The 19,490-nt window shown below is 42.5% G+C and overlaps 1 protein-coding gene across 1 annotated transcript; it reads right to left on the reverse strand.

The window, feature by feature from the left end:
• On the reverse strand, positions 1-19,374 carry AP3M1 (adaptor related protein complex 3 subunit mu 1). Its single transcript, XM_050336545.1, has 9 exons — positions 19,186-19,374; positions 10,527-10,802; positions 9,628-9,799; positions 7,144-7,281; positions 5,042-5,127; positions 4,536-4,669; positions 3,652-3,859; positions 2,253-2,397; positions 1-1,038 (listed from the first exon to the last, which is right to left on the reverse strand). Exons 2-9 carry the CDS (start codon positions 10,797-10,799, stop codon positions 938-940), a joined length of 1,257 nt encoding a protein of 418 aa, XP_050192502.1. The 5' UTR covers positions 10,800-10,802; positions 19,186-19,374; the 3' UTR covers positions 1-937.
• Positions 19,375-19,490: the final 116 nt, after the last annotated feature.

Consider the following 19,490-nt stretch of genomic DNA (forward strand, 5'->3'; position numbering starts at 1 on the left):
TTTGCAGTAGAGTTCCCTTTATTTCATAACATTAAAGCACACAACCATTAAATACACTTGACACTTCTATTGTGCTATCTAAAAAGCTACGCTCCAAGGTACACACCGCATAGATCTGGTGGCATCCACTTCAAACAAGTGGAACATCTAAATCAAAGCAAAGGCTCCACATAAAAAATAGATCTTACTCTCTGCAACTGTATTCTTAAAAAAAAGATGGAGATGATGAGAGTGAATGGAAAGAAAGTGGATTACCGATGCAACAATCACCTCCCAGATTTAATGCAGGATGTTATTTTTATCAGCTCATCTGCAGATGGCAGAAATGAAAGCTGATTAAGGCAAATGCTTCTTAAGAAAGGCGATTTCTTGTAAACAACACAGAAATTATTTTTTACCTCATCAGAAGCTTTCTCAGGAGTGACACTTGCTATGTCCCAGGCCCCTGGGGTCCCCTGCCCCTCTCACTGCTGCTCTCTATTTCTGAAGGGATTACAGGCTCCTTTGTGGAATGCCGGCTTGCAGCTGGCTGTGAGAATTACTGAGCTTTCTTTGCAGGCGGCTGCAGCAGCAAAACACGCCACCAGACTTTTCCAGTGGCCTGTCTGGCCTTCATAATGTGCTTGACCTCTGGGCTTTGGTATCTGACTGGCAGTGTAGGGTTTGCGACACTTTGTGGGTTGCCTATATCAAACTACTCACCAGCACAACAAATCAGTAAAAAAAGAGTGAAAGTGTTTTAGAAAAAAAGTACCTTATTTTAAAGCCATATTAAGAAAAACTAAGCTATGCTTTCATTGTAAGAGCTGCTGTGCACAAATGCTTTGATCCCAAACTAATCAGAGTCAATTAATTGGCACCTAATTAATAGCAACATAAGTCACTAAGCAGTCAAGTTTTTTTAAGGGGAATTTCCTCTTAGAAGTAGATCATCTTTTCATGTCCTGACTTGGAATTTTCCTGCTTTTGTAATATATTTGACACCTTTGAAAGGCTTGTATTTTTCTCCATACATGTCTAGGCGATTCACTTTCAGTCCTGGAAAAAAGTCAAAGACAAGTACAAAGTTAAAAGCAGAATGCTAGGAATCATGCCAGTCTGTTTAAAAGTCCAGCTTTCTTGAAGCATGTTAGGATGGGTTAGGAAGCTAATTTTCCTTTCTTTCACAAGTTCATCTGGTTTGAAATAGCAGATGAGACTGTTCTTGTCACCTAATCACAGCTGATTTGGCAGGGCAACAACTTCCTTCTCTTTTCCTCCATGAGCCAACATCCTCCTTCCAGGAGATGAACTGTTGAACAAACGAGTCTGTCTTCCTCCTGTACACTGCACTCATTTCCGATCAGGAACATGAGGCAAAGGACATGTTTCAGGACTCTCTTTACTCCAATATGTAATTAAAAGAACCAGCAATCCCCCTGCTATTAACTGAGGAAGGCCAGTAGCTAATAACTACCTATCCCTTCAGGCTGTTCCCTGCTTTCTCACAGGTCCATCATACCTGGTGTCCAGCCACCGAATCAGCTCTATTTTTCTAGATTAAAACTAGTTTAAGAGGAAACTGTAGGATTCTCTTCTTACAAGAACTAACTGTTATTTACTCAAAGTAGTCGAGGAAGCAAAAGGACTATGGCCTGGTACCTATCCTTCAGTCATCCTCCTGTGAGTCCCCACACTGTGAGAGTCTTGATCCTGCCAAGCTTGCTTGCAGAACCATTTTCCACATGGACAACTCACATGATTTAAGTGTTTGCAGACTGAGGCCTTCTCTGCTTTAAATTTAGTTTTGCATTTACCATATATGCTTCATTCTGATTTTACTGGCTGATTGCTTTAAAGATGAAAAACTAACCAGCTCCAGAAGGAAAGAATAAGGAGGGCATTCTTCAAAATTATTGGAGTTTTATGACCATTAGAAATGGCTTTAGTGGTGCAAGGCTAAATGAGTCAAGGGCAGCACGCTAAAGCATCATCCATCGATCTTCAGTAAAAGGATACACTGGCATGTTTAATGCACCAATCAACAAAGAAAAAGCCATTCTTCTGTACGCTTCTCAAGCCTTTCTTGAGCAAAACAACTGGGAATTCACAATTCCCAGCAAGGGTAACTGTCAAATTTGGGAAAATCAGACTTTATCGTTTTGGACCAAGCTGACTTCAGATCAGCATCTCCAAATAAAAGATTGAGAGTTTCCACTTCATTTCCTACTTGTTCTGTCAGCACCAATTTCACGTAACACCCCTCCACTCACCTGAAATTGCAAGCTGTTGTATCTTAAACTGGATGTTTAAACTTGGATTCTCCTCTGGCTTGGGGGCTCCAGACTGCAGGTTCACTATGCCTTTCAGGTTTGGTAGCTTCTGAGGAGTAATTTTGCCCACGTCCCACGTTAACACCTTGTCAGGAAGGAAAGAAGAGTAGCAGTAGCTTTCTAGGAAACAACCTATAAGGTTAAATTCATATCCCGAATGTCTTTTTTTTCCCCAGGCCTTCTTTTGCCCTGTTCCTTAGTTGGTCTGTGCACTGAGTACATCGTGTTCCCAGAGTGATGATGGTGGATCCTGATGTCAGTCTGGATCGGCTGGATCCATGAAGCAAAGAGAGTAACCAGCAAAGAGTCACAGGAACTTAAACAAGAGAATGAGGAGAGTGGGAGCAAGGCACTTGGCCAAATGAGATGTCGAAGCTGCAGTAACTTTCCTAAGGATCACTTGTTGGCCATTAATTCTTACACTTAGGAGAAATGTGGAACCAAATGGGTCATTTACTCACCTATAAGAGGTGGTTTGTTTGCTCTTACCATAAACTGAAAACTGAAAACTGATAAAGGCAGAAAAACCTCAGTTCTACCCACTTCTACAAACTTTTGCAGTAACAATCCATCTAGTTATCCCAACTCTTGATAAAAACACAGTATCATTCATTTCTGCAGAGAGGAAAACAGACTTCAAGCAGTTTTTTTAGGTGTCTTTCTTTTAAAAAGATCAAGGTCTATTGTTCTTGACACAGAATGTTACTTGGAGAGCTTCCACTTAAAATTCTAATCCGTTGCTGACTGAGATATTCCAAGGGCAGCAGAAAGCTCAGAGCAGGGTCTTGGAGGCAGCAGAAGGGTTTGGCTCAGATTGCACTTCAGCAAAATGGCTCCTGGGTACTAAAAGGCTTCAGAAGCTTTAGGAAATTTAGGTTTCAAATTCAGAGGCAGGAAAGCAGGAGCCCAAGATACGTTTTTTCAGGCACTTTGTCTTCCTTACTGTGTGTCTTCAGGCAGATCTTTTGGAAGAGATTTTTTTTTCTCATCTCCTGCTCCCTGTTTTTCTGGATACCTATTTTCAAGTCTACTGCATTTTCTCCAGGTAAGTGTTTTCAAGAACACAGATTGCAAAATATACCATGGCTGAAACTACCAGCAAAATACTGCTGTATCCACTAAGGAAAAATATTAGGGTGCTGAAAGAGTGGGGGGAAAGAGAGGAAGGGAAGGAAAAGGATATTGACAAAGTCAGAAATCACAACTATTGTGTATCTAAGTTTAACATATGCTGAAAGAAAGTTTTTTTCCTAAGAACAGTGCTCCAGTGTTCTGCAGCATGAGTGACTTGTTCCAATGCCATCTTTGATTTTTAAATAAATAAAAACTTGAGTCTTACCTTAGTAACTGGGTCAAAAGTATAGCTGCCTTGTGTAGCAGTGAGGTTCATATTAAGTACAGCCTTTGGCATGTGAACTGTCATGACAACTCCTTCTACTGTTTTCCCCATGTTCTGTTTTGGTCCAATGGTAACATCAAATCTTCCTGAAGAACTATTTTCCTTAAAACTGATCACGTGTTTCACATATACAGGAATTGCCACCAAGCTGAAAAGAGAAAACAGTAGCTGAATACATCCTGGCTACGTCTCTGCTTGAGAGAAAAAAAATCTTTTTCATAAATAGTTCCAGTTTTTCTGGCAAGTATTCAAGTTAGAACCAGTTTGTTTCAAAAGTGATAGTTCACTCTTCAGCATGATTGCTGAAGTGATTTTATTAGCAGAGAATGACAAGAAAAAAATAGTTTCTTTTCTTTCAAATAACTTGTCCTACTCTCTCTTCCTTCACCTGTTTATTTTTTTAAAGTAATCTTATTGAGCCAAATCTCAGAAGAGCCACCAGTCAAATCAGGCTTTAGTTTGCAAATATCTGCAGTTTAGACTTTTTTGCTTTATCCTCTCCATGATGGTCAGAGTCCTCTATGTACACAGAGCCTTACCCACAAAGCATCTAGCACCAACAATGACTGCTAGGAATGAATGGCCCTGTATTACTGTCATGTGGGATTTATTCCACTGAAAAAGGATTGCTGAGTATCTGCAATTCACTGGAAAATGGTTTCCTTCTTTTAGTGGGGACAGGGCAACAGATGAGACAAAACCTGAGCACATTTATTTTAGAACAATGCAAACCCCCCCCTTAACAAGGAGAAATCTGCAGTTACTCAGATGGAAAGCAGGAGATGGTGTATCTGGAGAATCAGTGTGTCTAAATGGAAACGTACTTTTGTGAACTGACACGGTAAGAGATCAATCTGAAATTCCCATCGGGAGGAATAAATGAAAGGACTCTCTCAGACTCCCAGCGTTTGAACCGGATACATGGATGGAAGCTGACATCATCCAGCAGCCGTGGGTTCTGGAAATAGTGGCAAAATGGTAAGTGAAATCTCATCAAGTATGAGCAGTTTGAAGTAGCTACTGAACTCTACACAGTTCCTATTTCTTAGACTCTAAGTACCTTTCCTACCCATTATCAGAGACACGTTACTGAGCTAGATGGATTTCTGATCTGACCTGGTACAGCAGCTCCTGTGAGTGTATTTGATATTGTAGAAGCTGCATTGCTCAGTAGTTGGAATGGCTTTTGTCTGTACATAAGGCAAAACTTGTTATTTTTCACATGTATAACACATGAAGTAGCAATTGTGCTCTTAAAATTGTTGAACTCTGATTATTATGAAAAAGAAATCCTGAGCCATTAAGATTCCCAAATATAGGCTGAATTTACCATGAAAGACAGAGAAAGATCTGGCATTCCTGAGAGCTTAATACACGAATCAATAACACCTTGGATTTCTGCAAAGACTGTGGAACCTGCAGGAGAAAAAACAGACCCATGACTTAACATTATTATGAAGGGCCTCACAGACATGGTGAAGTGCAGCTGGAGGGCACAGATAACATTTGCACAGCGCTCAAGAACCTGCCAAGCCCAGCTAGGAAAGGTCATTCCAGTTACCTGTGTCCTGGGTAGCCTGCTAAAATACATGAGCCAGAGCAAACAGCTTGTCCCAAATCAGCTAATTATACTTGTGCCAGCTGTTTCACAGGACTTGTACTGGATGTGCTTGAACTGGTTGGTTGCCAGCAATAAGCAAATAAGAAGTTCAGAACACATGAGCTCTGAATCTCCTTTTCTTTCATCCCTGTCCCAGGCCTCCAGAAAATGAGCAAGTTGTGTTGTGGCGCAGGAAGTTGAAGCACATCAAAACAATCAATGTCAAAAAGCAGTAAGTTTGTATTATAAAGCTCCAGCTAACCTTGGCTTTCACAAGTAAGGCTTGTTTAACAGCGGGATTACATATTTGTCTTGATATTAAATAGATCTATAGCAAAAAAAAAAAAAAAAAAAAAAAGCAACAAAGAAACTAAACCCAAAGCACGAATACCAAGCATCTTACCCAGGAAATGCTCATTTCCTTAAATACCATGTAAGAACAGAAAGGCATGAGAAGGACTCTGGACTAATTAATTAGCCCCACAAGCAAAGGTAATTTTAGAAGACAGATGGAAACTACTGCTCATCTAGTCAAGGGGAAGGAGAAATGGTGGCTTTATACTTGGTTTGAAAAGAAGGGATTCTGTTTCAGGTTAAAGCAGTTAACCATATCCCTATGAAACAAGATGCCATCCCTATTCAGGGGAACCACCTTATCTACTTCTTAGTCCCAGTTCAGGTTAGGAAGGAAGACTCTTGCACTGCTAGTCCCAAGGGATCAGAGCAGAAAACAGTAGCTATGACCACTGCAGCAGATCCTCAGTAGGAAACTTAAACGCTCTGTGAACACTGATTTGGCTTGGAATACACACAGAAATACACCATGGCCTCGATTGTGCCTCCTCAGACTAAGCACTGATGCTACTCTTGGGAACCCTAATGAGCTGGGAGAGTGACACAGTCATCAGTGTGTTCTGACTGTGAGGGACACCTTCTTTTAGCTTCAAGATGGTGCGAGCAAGAGCTGCACAGTAACTATCTGTGACTCTCCAGTTCAGTGGTGGCCAAAGCCTCAAGTGGTGTATGGAACCAAAACAACACTGACTACTGCTAAAACAGCAGCACTGAATGAGGAAATCAGAGATTTGCTGCCTGCCCCACACCACCACAAACTGGAGTCCTGCAGTCTGCAGCATTGCTAACTGATGGCCCCAGTACTGAACAAAACAGCAGGTTCCTGCCCACAGCATTACAGTTTTCTCTTTGCATCAGTTTTTTTCTACTTCTTGACACACAAGTTATCTGGTTCCTTCTTTAAAGTTAAAACTCAGAATAAAGACCTTTGTATTTGAAGATGATATGTTTCATTTACAGAAAACAAAGGAGTATTATTAAGCTTCATAATATCTAGCTCTAGTTTATATATAAAGAAAACAAGACTGTCCAGCTATTTTGCACCAAGTTTATCTTGCTAGCAGAAGAAAGCTAATGAAAGCTTTTGTCTTGCTCATTTAAGGACCTGCAAGGACTGCAGTACATTGTTGGCAGGAACAATGGGAGATAATTTTCTCATCGCATTTAAAACTTCAACTACTTTTTTTCTATTTATATCTGTTGTGAGATAATCAATATAAAACCAGAAAACATCCAAGTACAGAATATTTCTTGTAAGTGTTCTTGAAGCAATCCGGAGCATATTGATGTTTTAAGATGAACTGAAGAAATACATTTGGGCACATAATTTTAAATTGTGTATTTTTATCTAAAAGATATAGATTCATGTATATAAAACAAGCAAAAAAATAGAAAGGTTGGACTGTATTCTCTCTAAACATCAGCAGCTAGATGTAAACACATTCAACAAACCAAAATTAGTTTGCAAAGCATCTTACCTGATTTGTCTATAATCGCATCGATTTCTTCAATGACATCAAAATAGGCTTCGTTGTTTGTGTATTTTACCCCCGCTCTGCGCCAAGGAATGTTGGACAACTGTCCAGTGGGAAGTGTGTCTCCCACATTACTGCTGCCTTAAAAATGAAAAAGAACTCAAAATCAGTCACTAATTACAAGAGGAATGTTTCAACTGCCAAAATTAACAACCAAAGTGAGGTTTGCCCCCAAGATCTGCAGACTAGAATGTGGAGCACTAAAATGTTATTCATGAGGTGATGTGAAGGCACTTCAACCATGATGTGTCCAGACTTATCAGCTTTCAGAGCATATTTTGCACAGGAAAATACAAGGCTGAAGTCAGCAGGAGGTTTGAGTGGGAGTAGAAGTGGGGCTACATCCTGTGAAGGATTTAATCACTATAATTCAAGACAGTTGCTTATGAGGGAGTTAAGACCTCTTCGCCCTTCTCCTTAGAGTTTTGATGGCTGATTTCAGGGCTGATTTACAGGTAAGAGTCATTAGGAAGAAAGACATGTAAGAAGCCTTATGGAGGGCTCCCGCAATCTTTGCTTGGAGCTGTTGTTAGGCCGAGTCTCTCACTCTTGGTACACACCTGAGCTATCCTGCAGCAACGTGACAACCATGTCTATACCTGACCATGTGCCAAATCAGTCCAGACCCTGGCCCATAGATAGACTTGACTTTCTGGCTCAACTTGTCCCATTCTGATGGGATATTGATGGTAGTCACTGAGCTGTAGATAACCTGCTATCATCTGATCCTGTTAGCTCAACTTCTGGGCTCCTTACCAATGATGCCACTGCCCCTCCCTGCCTTGCTCTCACCCTCGGCTCCTGGTTCTCAATACCACCCAGCATGAGAAAAGGCTTCCTGAACTACCTAGTTATAAAATGATGATGCTTTAAAAAGTAAAAAAAGCCATAATTTTATCACTTCTGGGGCTTAGGTGACTGATCCTGGAATCCCAGCACAGTGGAAGCAACTCCCTCTGCTAGAAGTAGGTCTTGGGACAGGGCCACAGCTCACGCTTGCTGTGCCCTTTAGCACAACGCACGTGGTAGCGTGTCCTGCCACGTGAGACAGCTCCAGTGAGAAGCTGGAGGCCAGGGGGTGTCCTTTCTACACAACCTGCTGGGCATGCCCTGTCCTAACATGCAGAACACACAAATTTTCATTCTTTAGAGCTAGTAGAAAAACTGAAAAAAAAACCAAAACCCTTCTGAAAGTCCACCCCTGTATGTGCTATAACACAAGGGGGAGGAGATGCAACCCTTTCCTCACTCCCACACATCTCTGTAGGGGAGCAGTTGCCATGTTTGTCCCTCAGCAGCCTTGCAAGGTGCAGCAGTGCTACAGAGGGCTGGGCTGCCAGGCCAGGTAGGGAGGAGAGCTCTCAGGCTGCTGTTTCCACCTGCTCAGCACTGAGCTGTTGACAGTGACGAGATGCAGGCTGCCTTGGGTGGGCGCTTTAGGCTCCTAGGGAATTCTAATAAGGCTCTAGATAAAACAAGAGGATTTGATGCTGCAACCCTTGGCTTCAGGAGTCTTAATTCCCCTTACAGGTCCATCTAGTCCATTAATATCATATTCTTCATAACTGTAAACACTACCATCCAAATCCACATTTCAAAAAAACCTAACCAAACCTCAAATAACACAAATTAAAACTGATGAGATTTATACTCAAAGACTAAGCCATATCTACTACCTAAAAGACCAGCTCCTCTGAGTACTACCTGTGTGGCCCTGCAGCCCAACTATTCCCCTTCTCTGACACAATGCACAGGAGAACATCTCCCATATCTCTGACCCCATGTGACACCTCATGGCTCACCTCCCTTGCACCCGCTTGCCAGACAAGCAGATTCCACCAGCTCAGCTGACAGACATTTGGCTCCATCACTGCAAGAAAGACCCATTTATAACACCCTGAAATCAGCTCCGAAATCGAATCCATATGAATCCATATGCTGATTGGGGGGTGGGGGGGCAGAGGCTGAGGACAGGCTACTTGTTTCCCTTCATGCTATCAGTTCCCAGCCATCAAAGATTTATTAGGTATCCATTATATACCTTTCTGTAATGATTTCTTATAAAATGCTTAACCTTCTCCATGCCCCTCAGCTATTCAAGGCTTGGGGGTATGGGGGTAGCTCTGTACCAACCCCAGAGCACCTGTCTCCAGCATGTCCTGACTGTGCTGGGAACTGCTATTCCTGAGGGACTTCGGCAGCTGTGGCTGGACCAGGCAGTGCCATCAGGGATATAAAGAAGCCAGGCATGAACTGCACATACAGAGGGAGTTGTTTTCATTCAGCTCCTACTTATAAGAAGTGGCAGGACGGTGGCCTCACCTTACAGATTCACACCAATATATTATATTTTAGCTCTGAGGAATGATGGGGCTTTTTTTTTTTTTCAAACAGCCAGTCATTGCCGAAAATTGTTTATTTTCATACCTGTGATGGAGTTGACAACAGAGCGCAAAATTGTGGGAGGCTTAATCAGCTCCTTCAGTATGTTAGATTCTGTTGCCAGTGGAAAGCCATTGTCTAGCATTTCTTCTAGAAGCTCATACACAATTACTACATTGTCCTTAATTGCGGTCTCAGAACATTCGCCGAAGTAATCCTAAACAAATACAGAGATTACAAAAGAGAGGATTTTTATTCCTGTTAAAAAGCTTTGCAAAAGGAAGTTTGTTTGTTTTTTTTCTTACAGAAACCCTCCAATATATGAAGGCATCTTAGTGGCTAAACTAACTAGGTACTTCTATAGTCATCACATGTTAAGGTTACATTTATCATCTAATTGGTAATAGCACGAACAGCAAAATTAATGTAATCTGATTTACTACTACGTATGTCCCAAGGGTCCTTCCACTTGTGAACATCAACACATCTTCATTTAGAGGGCTCTTGTAAAACAAAGAGACTATCTTTTGGCAATGCTCAGTCTTCACAGAGGGTCCTTTATTTACAGAAATTGGTTGAGAAGTGAATCATGTTTTGCAGCTCTTTCCTCTCTACAGACTGTGTGCTGCCTGACTGCATGCTCCTTCTTCCCATCTATATAACATGGACAATAAGAAAGCTTATAGAAAAGAAACCAACAAAAGTTTTTTTTTACAAAGTGGGATTTGAGTTTTAGTGACTGTGCACTAGTAACTAGCAAATCAACTGAGTATAAAAAATATACCTTTTTGTCCTTTGTAATCTATAAACCTGTGCTTGACTTAAACATTGCAGAGGGGACTCTTTCTCCAATCCCTACAAGTTCCTGATGAAGAGTCCCTCTCTGGCTTCCCTGTCGGCTGCCTTCAGATACTGGATTTTAAAATTATTTAATGGTGACAGACCTGGAAAGTATCTGCTACTCGGTGCAGAAATTCAATTACAAAGAGTGGTGGCACTTCTGTCTGTATGACAGACACAAAGAAGATTTTATCCCGATAGATGCTGATGAGGTAGTGATGTGGAGTTGAGATGACAGGAGGCACATTCTCAACATCGATTGCTTTCTCCTGAGCTTCAAAGAAATAATCACACACAGACTGGCTCACAACGCTCTTCCAGTGCTTCTCCAAGAATATATCACCAGAACAGTTTATAAGAAACAGGCTGTGGATCATTTTCTGTTGAAAACACATTCAAAAAAAGTTAAAATAAACAAAAGAATATGTGGATTGACATTATTCCTTATCTCAGATTCCCTGTCTTACAATGGTTATTCTTTATTAACATGCACTGTGAATTTAGGAAAAAGATCTGTTTTGCTGCTTTTCTTTAAATTGCATTTTCTTTATTTAGAGGAATGTTCCACCCAAAAATATTTCCTAATGGATTAAGTCAGTAACATATATCACAATGTAAGCAAGAAGCAAGCACCCTTGATTTCCACTTTCATCCCTGTTTGGTATTTGCAATTTATTTCTTAAAGAAAAGCTGACTCTCATGAGTTGGCACTCACTTAAACATGACATGTAAGGGTGACTTGCACATAGTTTCCTATGGTAGAGGAGCTTGTCTGACAGTCACACACATAACTTAGAACTGCACTGTCTTAAAGATACAGCTCTTCAGCCTGTCAGCTTTCAGCTACTGAGCTTCAAAAGTGGTTTTTATTTGCTGGGTGATTAGTCTGATGATCTATGCCAAGCTGCACTTGGATAAAGGGTCAGAATTCATTAAAAGTACACAGAACTAGGAGTTTAAATCTGATTTAATGAATAAAATGGCTTCAAACGTGCTTGGCACACATGAAATATGTTTACATAAAACATTTTTCACTTAAAAACTCAGTCATGAAAAAGAGGAGTATGAACTGCAGGTAAGGAATGTAACTATTTTTTCTTACATCTTTAAACATTTAGCAATAACATGCCTCAGCCACTGATCCTTCATTTTATTCATGGGGCAAGAAACTTATCTGCCTTTTTAAAAACCCTAATTTCCAGTCTATTTCTCAACTTTCAATGACAATAAGTGAACTAAAGTTGTTGATACAAATGAAGAGAATAGACTATTAGCTCCACATCTATAGAAGAGACAAATGCTTTACATGAGACAGGTACAATGCTCTGGCTGACCAAAAATAAGTTCCAAGTTTAAACGCGGGCTTGGAAAACAAACCAAACTGTAACCCAAGCACTGGCATCAAAGGTGAAGCTAATCTAGTACTTATATCAAGCACAAATTCATTCTGTAGTTGAAGAAGCTGCTCCTGCCACTGGCTGTTCACCCCTTTTGCCTTTCAGGTACTGATCTGAACAGGTCTGTGGCTCTGCAATTACCTGCATTAGGAAAGTCCAGCTATAAATTGTCCAGCAAAAGAAGTCTCTGGTCAGATCAGCTTCTTAATGCAAGTTATTACATTGCCAGAGAGCTCTACTGGGCTGGCACAGGGCAGGTGGTGGAAATGGGCAGACGATAGCAAGGGAGATATCCCGAATTGAAATTTAGTCTTTGGAGGGACTCAAACATGACTGGAAAGAGACCAAATAGTTACTGGGCATCCACATCTTGAAAGAGGAAGACCACCATCAACTCAACATGTCCAAGAGAAGCCAAACGTATCTACCAAAATCCATCACAGTTTTTATAAATCTTACAATGTTTGGCTGGGATCATGCCTAAGATGCAGATAAAGTTTGTTCCTTTGCTGATGTTGACTCTGGCACACTAATGTGAAGGTGGCATGGAAGCATCTAATGTAAATAGCCAGTCCCACAGAGATAAGGAGTCCAAACACTGAATGACTAAGTCTCGTTCCAAAATACTGGAATAAGCATTTAGCTTCATCCAGCGTGAGCTCTTGTTGCTGTGTTTGAACCTAAACTGCCCAGAGTACTCGAATGACCTCCCAACACACTTGTAACAATGAAAAATGGTCTGGCCCTGTAGATTTTGATGAAACAAAAGTACGTCTTCCAAAGCTCACCAAAGACGGTGAGAAAGAACAACTCAAGAAGGTTGTCAACATGCTCTTTCCCTCCACCTAAGTCAGCAGATGTGGGAAGGGAGCCAAGATCCAGCTTTTCAAATTCAAAACTCCAGCTGCTCCTTCACATGCATGACAGCAATGTGTTCATCTTCACTGGGGCCTTGCCAGGCCTTAGATACCTCCTGCTAAGAGCACACTGTCTCTCATGGCAGACACAGAAGACCAACAGTCAAAACGTGGACAGAAAAATCCAGCTCAGCCAATACGGTACATAAGGAGAAGTTTTTTTAGAAACTGTGATTGCCAATTTTCTTAAGAGTGGGAAAGGATACAAAGCTAAAAAGTGTTATTGCATGTTTCTATTGTTTTTCCCCTGGACCAAATTAATCTCTAATTTAGTCTGTAAAAAACCTCAGACAATTTTAATACTGTGAGCACAGCATTTTCATAAAGGAGCCTTGACACAATTGCTTTAATCCAGTTCAACTAAATACGTTCTGAATTTAGCCAGCATTGAACATTAAACCCCTCCAAAATCTCCTGGACAGTCACACAATGGTGGCAAGTATAATCAACCACTGAATGTCAGTATTGTTCCACAGCAAGGCGGCCCAAACGTATGAAGGTGATCAGCTATAAAGCTCAGAACAGATCTCTGTACATTTTAATATGGATACAATAGCATATCTGTTAACAAGCGCAAAACCCAATTCCTAGCAAATGCACACAACGCAACATCGGAGGGTTCCAGTACAAGCAGCACTGGTAGGACTCAATTTCCAGAGGACCTGATCTGGAGGGACTATGCTGGACCCCAGGCAGCTTCTAACCATACTCTGACAAAGTATATCACCATGTGTGACCGTGTTTTTAAGCCCCAGCAGATGTCCTGCTATTAACAGGTAATACAGAGTCTATCCATCTACAGATCAGAAGTGGATGCATTTGTCACAATATACTTTTAAAAGCACAGTTGTGCAGCAGACCAACACAATTGCAGGGAGCTCCTGGAGCACCAAATGGCTGTGTTAGCACGGCCCCTTCTTTGCCCTGGGTTCCATTTAAGATATTAGACCATGGCTTGATATGCAATGAAGAGAGAGTGTAGGTAGCCAAAAAGGGCATTAGTGTTGGGCCACTGCCCCTATTTCCTCATGGGCCCCAAGCTGCCCAGGTACCAGCTGTGTTCGTGTTTGTGTGGCCTTGTGGTGAACTGGAGCAGCAAAGTGATCCAGGAGACCATGCTTGGCAGATGACAGTGTTGTATTACCTGTGGAAACTGAACAGTAAAATCCCACCTAGCTGCCTACCTTATCTTCTGGTAGAAAGACAAGGATTACAGGATTTCCCATGATACATAGTTATTCTGCTTCTAGTGAAGAGTTCCCTTCAAACCCCCTTACATACTCCTTTCCTCCTTCACAAGTTTTAGAAGTACATTAATCTGCTGCTAAACTGAAGCTCTCTCCTTGCAGTTTAAGTGCAGAGCAGGCAGCCCCAGAGGCACAAGCCCTGTCCTGTCAGCCAAGGGGCAGCTCCATCAGCGCGCTTCCCAGTGCTGACTAGAGGAAAGAAGCTCTTACAGCAGTGGGGGCATCAGTGTATTATTTTGATTTATACCACTCACTGTCAAGCAATTGGCACCAGCTGAATAAAGATGGATATCATGTTGGATATCTTAGAAATGGTAATACTACAAAAATATCTTACGTAAACTATTATTTAACTAAAATTACTTATAGTGCTCCAAATACGAAAATTTCCCTTCCACATCGTTTTTGAGTGCCAAATTTCATTTCAGACATGTAGAGATTCCTGAATTCGTTTCTCAGTACTCTACCTTCTTATCTCATCAGAACATTAGACTTGGGAAAAAAAAAAAAGATTGAAAAATGCTGGACATAAGAAATCAATCTAGTAACAGTAAAATCCCTCACACCAATAGGTCACTACTTGTGGCTAAACAGCAGAGCATGTTAACAGTCACGGCACTTGGAGGGTAAAGGTATTCAAATGAAGTTTCTAAGTTTAAAAAAACAGTAACAAAAGCACACACCAAAATTAATAAATCATGAGATTCTTCTACATGTAGCAGTGCACACATACACCACTTCGAGATGTCAGCATCTCTATGTAAGGTACTGAAGGTGTGCTTCTAGGATGATTTCAAAAGCACGTCTTCCATCTCTTTTTGCTTTTAGGCCTACCTAAGAACAGACTGAAGGTGTACATGGATCATTATTTGCATCTTTAGGCCAAATCAAGCTCATCAAGCTCATTTTCAGTAGGGTGACAGCCTTCCTTACTGCTGCCTGACTGAAAGCATCTTACAGGCTCTGCAGCAATAAGCAGACCAGAGAGGTTTTGCAGCTTCTTCTCACAGACCTCCAATCCTTGTTCTGACACAAGAAACTCCACATGATTCTTTTCAGTCAGAACTTGAAGTCCTCACAGAAGGAGAAAAATATTTTAATTAAGGAGCCTTTAATATGCTGTTTCCATGTCTCTATCTTTTGACTAAATCTGGATTTGCAATGTTACTGATTTTCAAATTCTTGGCATGGAAACATCTGGACTGAAGTCACAGCAAGCTCACAAGATAAAAGCAAAGCTCATTGGCAAGAGGAAGAGGCTGTGAGCATGGGAAAAAGACTGATTACAAATGCTTGTCCTTAGCTACAATTAAGTACTCTAAAATGTAGTTCATGCAGAAATACTGTTGCCAGCTGCTTTTCCATAACACTGAGCTGAGTTACAGTAAAAGCTCTGAAACTAGAAGTGAGGAATTTATCACTGACCTCTGCAATGCCCTTTAGAGCTAGTACTAATTACTGAAAACAGCTCAAAACGGGATCATCACCGGGAAAGTATTCCACAGCTTCCATGCTCCCTGAATTTGGCATAGCTGCTCTGAAGGGTGGAAGGATTAATGAGGGTGGACTGTCTGAGTCTCTGTTATGTATTTGTGGAAATGAACTTCTAGTAACAAGTGAATGGAAAGTAATCAAATGCTTAAAGTAACCTGGAGAAATAAGTAAGCTAAAATAGGCAGTTCTAGTTCTATTTTAAAGCTATTATTTCTGTCACAACCAGCTGGTCAGTACTTTTTCTTATAAATCTAAAATGTGCCACAAATGTGGCAAAACTAGAAAACCTTTGTTCCTGACCACCCAGCCCCCTTCACTGGCTCTCAAACCAGCAAACCTGATGAAGAGAAGTCCTATTAAATACTTGAATGGCATTTTCAAGACAGCCAATGTGGCAGCTCTGAAGATAACTGTATAACCAGCTGGTTATAACTGATGCAACATTAGCAGCTGTGATTCAATTTGATAAATCTGGAATTCTCAGATTTACTAAAATGTGAATGTTCTGTAATTTTATAGATTTTGTTAGGCTCCTGTCATTGTGTATCTTACTGCTGCTGATCAAGTGTCATGAATCCCTATGCCTATAAGATGCCCATGGCTTAGGTATCTGCAGGGTAAAGTAAAAGCATTTTTGCAACCTTTCTTAAGAATTGCCTGGTGTCCCTCTCTGTTAGTCAAGCAAAACTCTGTATCTACTCAACACCACAAAGTGCTCGTGTCTGTACAACTACTCAGATGCATATTTTATTAGCAAGATCATCCCTATTAAAGAGTAAACACTTTGCTTTCCAGATGCTCAGTACACATTTATCTTTACTCTCATTTAAAACACTGTTAGTAACTTTCTGGAATTGTTTTTAAAAGGAAGGAGTCCTTTGAGAATACTCTGAAGTTGTCTTAAATCAGTGTTTGGTATCCATAACAAAACTTGCAACTTCCTCTGTGCCTCTACCAGTAACAATTACAGCCTGCATGAGGATTTGTTCAGCGTTTCATCTACTGACTGATGAGCTTTCCAATAATACATTTGCATGGCACCTCTCTTCAATTTAGTTCCAGTATAAATCTTCTAACTGCTGGCAAGATAGTTCCATCTCTTGTCAACAAAACAGTATTAGATCCTTAATAACTGCAGTTCCCTTTGGGACTTGCAAGAATAGAAAGCTTCACTGTAAAAGCTGGAAAAGCAAGAGTTTCTTAGGAAAAAACTCCACACCAAAACGATTAAAAATTCATCACTAAAACTATATTTTTACATGAAGATGGAACATTTCTAACATAACTTACATCTGAATCAGTAGCTTTAGGACTACTAAAAAACCACTTAAGAAATTCACTCTCTGAAAGCAGAACTGGATAGAGACGACCAAATGGACACAGGCAAAGTGAGTATCTTGCTGCATATTTACTGTCAGCAGTATTTTCAGGAACAGACCGATAATTATGCTCATATTCCAGCCAAGAACTCTGAATGGCTAAGGCAGAAGGATTTTATATAGGACAGAAAGCCCTCAACTCAGTAGTTCTTCGTGAAGATGTTTTCCAGCATGCTCTCCCAACTCACTGCTCCAGTAGGTCTGACAGGCTGGAGCAGCAGCTTTATACTACTCCCTTTCACAGGCTCTATTTGAAGAGGCACTTGAGGTTCAGAAAGGACAAGCCCAGCACCAAAGAGCCCTGCACTGCTGAAATACTAGATCAGAGACAGCAAGTACCACTGGAACTCTGCTGTGGCACACAGCTCTTACTCGTGTGTGCACTTCACCACAACCAGCCCAAATGCAGATGGCAGCAAGAAGGCACATAACCATTTGCACCTCCCTTCTCTTGCGAGAGAAAAGAGCAAAGGGGTACTCTTTAATTCTTTCACCCTATATGAATAAAATGAGTCTCCTGAATACTGTCTGAAAGAATCTTGTAAGAAGCTCCTGTTAAAAAGCTGCCTCTCACACATTGTCTTGAATAAGCCTAAACAAGATTTATTTTACATATATTAATTTTTTTAAGCTACATGTAAAGCTGTTGGGGAAAGCTAAAGGGAAATAAGAGGAAGGAACTTCACATTTTAAACAAGGTTTAATTTGGTTTCTTCCTATTGTTACAGCCACGAAGTACAGCTGCCACTTGTCACCTGCTATTCAGACTTCTCTACCTCAAGGACTTCAACTTCTCTTTCATGAATCCTCATGACAATGTCTCTAGTAAAGATTCTTAATGAGAACTGCTTATAAGGAGAGCTTTATCTGAGAAAGTAACTTGGACTTAGCTGGTGCTAAAAATTTAATTTCTGGATAAGAAAAGCAAAATTAAGCAAAAGAGGGCATGGAGTAATCTTAATGTTTAATTTGCCAGTTGCAAGGAATTTTTAGGTAACTACACACAGGAAAGAACCTGAATGTCCTGTGCTTTTTTTTTTTTTCAAAACCAGGTTTGCTTGTGGTTTTGAGTTAGCACCAACACACCACAGATTAAACCCTAGACATTCACAGTGAACTATCATTCAGATATTTATTCTCCTTTTTTTTTTTTTTTTAATGAGTAGCTATGTACAATTGAAACCTGATGGGAACCGACAGCAGAGTCATTCCCATGGTTAGCATAGTCAGTTCTTTTGTAAAACATTTCTTCTATCAATTTATCTTTTGCATGAGTAATTTAATTTGTGCTCTTATCTTGCAAGATAGCTTTTCCCTTTCCCAAAGTGTAGTCTGCCTGCTATGGAACACGAATTTTCGTTATTGAAGTGTAATTTTTTGCCTGGTTGTTTATAGAATAGCTACAGAATGGTGCAGAACAGCTACAGAACGGTGAAGCTATTCCTCCAGTTTGATCAACATCTAACGGGTACAAACCACTCATCATACTGAAAAAACGGCAACAGCATTGCTACTTCAAAGCAGGTTAGAACTGAAACAAAAGAAGAGAAGCGACAACCTCCACTCAGCTACCGCTGGGTACCGAACAGGGCAGAAGCGATGTACAGTGCACAGTGGTGGATGATAATGGGTTGACTGCCGGCGCACATTACGCAGATGTACACTCACAGGGCGCCTTGCTAATTAGGCAAGTACAGCACGATAGAACCACCAGGTCTGCAGCAACGCCGCTGCAGAAGGGCCCAGGTGAGCCGGGCATCGCCGCTCCCGCAGCCCCTGCCCCTCCGGGCCGGCTCTGCCGCGGGCTCTGCCCCGCACCGGTGCGGCTCCTGCACCGCCCCCCCTCAGGCCCTGCGCCGGCTCCCGGCAGCCACAACGAACGACCTCGCGGTGCAGAGTGCCCCGATCGCCGCTCCCCATCCTGGGAGCGTGAGCGCTGCAGATCGCCCTGCACGGGGCTGTGACCCGAGGGGAGCCCCGGGAGAGCCCGCCCGCCCTCGGCACCGCTCACCCTCGGCCGCGCTGCTCCGCGGCCCCGCCTCAGCTCAGAACAACGGGGGTTTTTATTCAAACACGGCAGCGATTTTGTACATATTTCGAACAACGGAAATGGACGCGGGTAAAACGGGAAGTCTGGGATTTGCGGGGCATCCTCCCGGTACCGCTGCTGGCAGAGATGCCGCCCCTGCCCGACTCTGGCCACCCAGCACGGCCGGGGCCGGGCGCGGTGGGGTCCCGGCGGGCGGGGGTCCCGCCGCCCTGAGCACAGGCCCCACCGCCCCCTCCCTCCGTCCGTCCCTCCCGGCCCGAGCCCCCGCTCGCCACGTACCTCCCCCGGCCCAGCTCGGCCCGTCCCGCTCCCGGGGCAGCGGCCAAGATGGCGGCGAGGCCCGCCGGCGGCGCGGGGCCGCCCCCCGGCGGAGGCGCGGGCGGCCGGGGCGCTGCCTGCACCGAGCGCCTCAGAACGGACCCCCCTCCCCGGGCCCTGCAGCCCCGCGGCCGCGGCCGCCCCGCACAGCCCGCACCGCCGCCGGGCAGGGGCCGGGACCGGGGGCAGCCCCTCGGCGCTAAACCCACTCGGGCCGGCGCCGCGGCAGCGCGCGGCTGGGCAGGGACGGCGGGCGGTGCGAGCTC

This window comes from Myiozetetes cayanensis, unplaced genomic scaffold, assembly GCF_022539395.1.
Source record: "Myiozetetes cayanensis isolate MyiCay16 unplaced genomic scaffold, myiCay2020 scf10, whole genome shotgun sequence".
Lineage (NCBI taxonomy): Eukaryota > Metazoa > Chordata > Aves > Passeriformes > Tyrannidae > Myiozetetes > Myiozetetes cayanensis.